Raw genomic sequence first — 5,020 nt, forward strand, 5'->3', positions numbered from 1 at the left:
ATCAGCAACTTGAGAGCAGTGTTTATGGGCGTGCATTTCCTCTCTCTCTCTAGTCACGCGCGCACACCCTACCGGGAGAAGAGTTGTGAACCCTCTTGCTGGATTCACATGCATTACTTAAATGACATGATTTCCAGGGCTTGAAAGTGGTAGTTATGTGTAGCTGTCAATGGAGGGACAAATCTCATTTCATAAAAAATGTGTTCTGAAGATGGATGAAAATTACGGGTTTGAAATGACATGAGCATTTACATTTTTAGTTGAAATACCTTTTAAGGTTGAGCAAATCAAAACAGAATTAGTATTTTTGGATGTGTAATCTTTCTAACTTTGCATAGATGCTTAAAGCATACCTCTATATCTGGCTCATCCACTGGTGTCTGTAACATTCCGATGTACCAAAGCTGTTCTGGTGAAAGATTTCCCTCTGTTCTGATCGGATGGTTATTCCAGCTCCCCGTGAAGCCCTTCAGGTCCGATTTCAACCGTGGGAGAATTGCATAGTGCACACAAAAGAGGTGCAGCTCATCAGATAGATCAAGTACTCTCTCTTCTTCCATTGTATGAAGGACTTCATAATATTTACAAGAGATGGCTGACCAAACATCACACCACAGACGCTCAATTCTAAAAAAAAAAGACAAGAATGCACAAATCATAGCTTACAAAATAGTAAAGAAAATGCAAATAATTCATTTTGCTGCATTACAAAGTTCAGGTTTCGAAGATACATCATGGTGTGACCTCTAAACTGAATTAAAAGAACACCAATTTAAAAGCTGCACATGCAGCAATGAGAATTCTTTGCATGCGCTTACATTTTTAGTCTCCCACAACTGATTGTATATAAATGGAACAAACGGTGTAGTGACCACCCCTTTAATCAGGGGAGATTTGAAAATTTAAATTACTATACAATTATCCAGACCACACGATGGCTTACCCCTAACCCCGCCTCTTAACAAACAGGACTAAAAGACACGTGTGGTCCAGATAACCATATTGTTCCAAATAAATTTGCTCATTGTTAGTGAGTTTCGACATTAGCTGAGATTAGAGATGTTTGTTTGTGGCATCATGTGTAAGGCAAGTGACTGTGCCCCACAAGAAATAAAGAGCATGTGATGCAACTTTTAATGATTTGGTTTGTACCTTTGATTGTGCACACTTTTTCCAGAAATGAAACTGCCTCGGCCCGTTCCTCGTACTGAAAACATGCAACGAGCGATGTCCACATTTTCAACTCCCTGGTCACCACGTACTCTGGAAACGATTTAGACAACATGCATGCATGTTGTTACTGACTTACAAACTTTTTTACAAGATCCTGTAATTGTATGTTTATTGTCAAGCACACAGATGATTTTAGCCCTGATTATCACTTTCAGTTTTGTGGAGACTGCTGACAAAGCCTGAAATCTAAAGCAAATCAGTGCCCGCCCATGTGAGCGATAATCACTAAGTGCGAATTATCAAAGAGGCGATCTGACAAAAGATTTGAAGGGGTCACTGATTAATAACTGATAAATCATCATGACTAACATGTCATGTAGTAAAGATAATTTTTACCTCGAAGGCCACCCATGTTTGTGGACACCCTCCAAAAAAAATGAGAAAGCAGTCGATGCTTTGTTGTTTGCAGCAGCATCAAGATACAGGATCTAAAATAATATAGTAATATTTTATAATAGAACATTTACTTTTGATACCAATTTGTAAAAACCTGGCAACTATTATAGCCTTTTGAGTTTAAAAACAGACCATATACAAAGTTTGACAGACAGTACCTTCCTTGAGAACCCATCAATCCCACCAAATATCACAATGTTGAATCTAAAGACAAATACAGATACAACTATGCTGTTTATTGAACGCAATTTGTTTTGTGTACATATGGACATCACTATGTGAAGATACCAATATTTTTTGTATGTGTGTGCATGCAAGTGAAATTTAGAGTGCAAATACTCACGTGATTAGTTTATGGTTGGTATCCACATGAACTAGGGACAATGGAGCAGGAACAGAATAGCTTCTACGAGCTACAAAACCAAGCTGGAACATTCTGGCCAAAATTCCAGCTCCATCCACCCGTTGCATACTGGCCTTCACCCTGTGCCATTGTATGCGGTGCCCTCTAACCAAAAGTTCCCCTTTCACTAGCCTGTAACCAGCATGGGGCATTCTTATTTTTATTGATCTCACCACACCATCAAGTTCATTATCTGATATGCTGGAATAGCAGTCTCTGACAGAGAGGGACTGCTCCTTCAGTCTTCTGTTCATTGTTCTTCTTGAAACACCACAGAGCTGAGCAAGAGTTTCTAGAGGAAGCGCAGTAGAGAGAAGTTCTCTAAGGTCATCCCTGCTGATTTCCAAACGTGGGCGTCCCACATTTCCCCAGGTGTAAGATACAAATTCTGATGCAGCATTTCCTGAAGTCTCTTCCAAATTGAGAGATATGTTATTGATTAACTCCTGTAGACCCCTAATTAAGTTATCTGGGATGTCTACATGATTGGATGCATTAATAGCCAAAGCAAGTTCTTGCCGAGCAACATCCAGGAGGTAATCCAAATCTATAGCTTCATTTCGACAAATCAAGTTAAACTTGGTTAGCATACGCTGTAAGATATCTTCTCGCACTTGTTCCTGCAGGTATAAACAATGCCTGGTTAGCTTACATATCAAGGTAACTACATAATTCCATGCTGATCTTACCAAGTTTAACAGGGTAACATTAGACATTTAAAATTTAACAAAATCCCTTGCGTATTAAAACAGCTAAAAAGTTACTTAAGTTCGTTATTTTATGCATTCTATAGAATAACATGAATGGATGTATGCCTACCTGGAGAAGTGACATTTCTCTGTGGCCCTAAAAAGTAATATCAAGAGAAAATAAGATTTTATTTTTGTATGGACAATCACAAAGATAGAATAATTTACTTAACGGTTAACAACGCTGTTATTAAATACTAATGAAAATGATTCAAGAAAAAGTATTTTAAGAAGTAGTACTAGAAGGGTTTCACAAAAGCACGGTAAACATAACTTACAACCAGCCCTCGCAATGCTTCAGAAACGCAGCCCAATTCATTAATGAACGATCGAAAATATCCACCGTCCTGCACAGTTCATCTCCAACCCTAATCAAACCCACCTGCCTTTAATTTTCAAGTGATCCTGAAGACCTTAATTGGTTGCTTCAGGTGTGTTTGATTAGGGTTGGAGATGAACTGTGCAGGATTGAGCTCCCCTGAATAAAGACAGATGATTTGGATAGCAGCTAGAGAGCAGTAAACAAAACTTGGTTCCAGATTTGATATTTAACTTACCTCGGGCTGCCTCGAATGCCCTGCAGTTGAGGGTGCCGATGACGCTCCGTGCCGCTCTTGATTCATCTCGGCTTTGTTAATATAACGTTAGTGACGTGCTTTAATATAGACTGTTGTCAGACTGTCCCAAAATTCGCGCCGCTGAAGTCTCTCCTTCCGGTTCAAGGAGCCGTCAATCCAAATCTCACTAGCCAATGAGAGCAAACCGCTGTTAAGCCCGCCCACACGATAGGTCTGTGTCAGAATTGCGAACGAAAACTTCAGAAGCGTAAACGAAAACTTCAGAAGCGTAAACGAAAACTTCAAAAGCGTAAACGAAAACTCTGGAAGCGCATTTGTAAGTTCAGATCAGCGAAAGAAATATGAGAAATAGTTAGCAAAACATGCAGTGCATTAAAAACGAAGTCAAAAAATGTGCCCGCGATTTATTCGTTTTCATTTTCAAAGATATTTTTTTCAGTTTCAATTTATATTTTCATCAGTTTCTTGAAAATGCACTTTCATTATTATTGGCACAGAAGTAATTCCATAACCCAAATGGGTTGGTTGCCAACATTCTTCAAAACATCTTCTTTTGTGTGTCACAGTAGTCAGACAGGTTTGGAAAGACACAAGAGTGAGTAAATGATGACTGCATTTAAAAGAAGTAAATTTACTTTACTGCATCCTAGCTCAAAATCATCAGTGCTTTACTGCCAAGGGCATTTCTGTGTGACAAAAAAAAAGCAATATTAAGTTTATCAGCATTTGCAGCAAATTCGATTATATCTATCATTATTTGTCCTTGTCCTAGCTTTATTTATTTACTCCAATTTAAGGCCCTAACCCCAGCAAAAACCTTCACGGGGAACTCATGGACCGGATGGGCCGGATGGGCTGGGTATGCCAGAGCCGAATTTTAGCCCCAGTCCAGCCCTGACCACTGCCATAAACTGTAAAAACACATGGACGTAGTGTCCGTGACTTCACCCATAGTTTTTCTCTTCTCTGGCCAACAACACAAAGCAATTACTGTTTAAATAAGTCATCGGTGATCATAGGTTCACCGCGCTGTGATATAGCCTAGTTATTATCTTGCTTCTTCCACTACTGAGCAAAGTTTCTCGGGAAATGCAAAACATTTGTTAGAGAACTCAAAAGACGAATCAATTTCCCTCCCATCTCATTATTTATTTTATTTTATGTTTTTTATTTTTTTGTATTATTCTTAGTTAATAGCAAAATATGTGGACTAATTTCAGATATTGCAATAATTGGTTAATTATGCTTTACTTACGTCTCGGACAGGTTGAACCAAATTGTGTGAAGAATCTGCACTTCCTTACTTCACCTCGTTTGTGGGGGTTTTGCTTTCTGTTTGGTTCCCACCTACTTCCCTTCGTCCCATACCGCCTTGGACGAGTTATTCTGGTTGCAACTTATTACAAACTATAACCAATAAGCGATCGCGAAGGATCTTACTGTGGTATTGGGGGGGGGTGATGCTAAAACCAGTGTAACACGATTTAGATTATCCTCATCACAATTTTAGATCAGAAGTGCGGTCACATTTTTTAATGTCTGTTTGTGTTTTTTAGGTTATTCTTGTTTTTGCAATAAAAATAAATAAATAAATAAAACACCACCGGTTTTAACACCACCTTTAAAAACGTTTGTGGAGCAACATACTTTTTGTGAAAATA

The 5,020-nt window shown here is 38.7% G+C and overlaps 1 protein-coding gene across 1 annotated transcript; it reads right to left on the minus strand.

The window, feature by feature from the left end:
• Nucleotides 1-239: 239 nt before the first annotated feature.
• LOC137072690 (uncharacterized) lies at nt 240-3,863 on the minus strand. Its single transcript, XM_067440609.1, has 7 exons — nt 3,339-3,863; nt 2,852-2,878; nt 1,973-2,652; nt 1,788-1,833; nt 1,570-1,661; nt 1,153-1,263; nt 240-627 (listed from the first exon to the last, which is right to left on the minus strand). Exons 1-7 carry the CDS (start codon nt 3,402-3,404, stop codon nt 288-290), a joined length of 1,362 nt encoding a protein of 453 aa, XP_067296710.1. The 5' UTR covers nt 3,405-3,863; the 3' UTR covers nt 240-287.
• Between the last annotated feature and the right edge of the window lie 1,157 nt (nt 3,864-5,020).

The sequence above is a fragment of the Pseudorasbora parva genome, chromosome 4 (genome assembly GCF_024679245.1).
Source record: "Pseudorasbora parva isolate DD20220531a chromosome 4, ASM2467924v1, whole genome shotgun sequence".
Taxonomy (NCBI): Eukaryota; Metazoa; Chordata; class Actinopteri; order Cypriniformes; family Gobionidae; genus Pseudorasbora; species Pseudorasbora parva.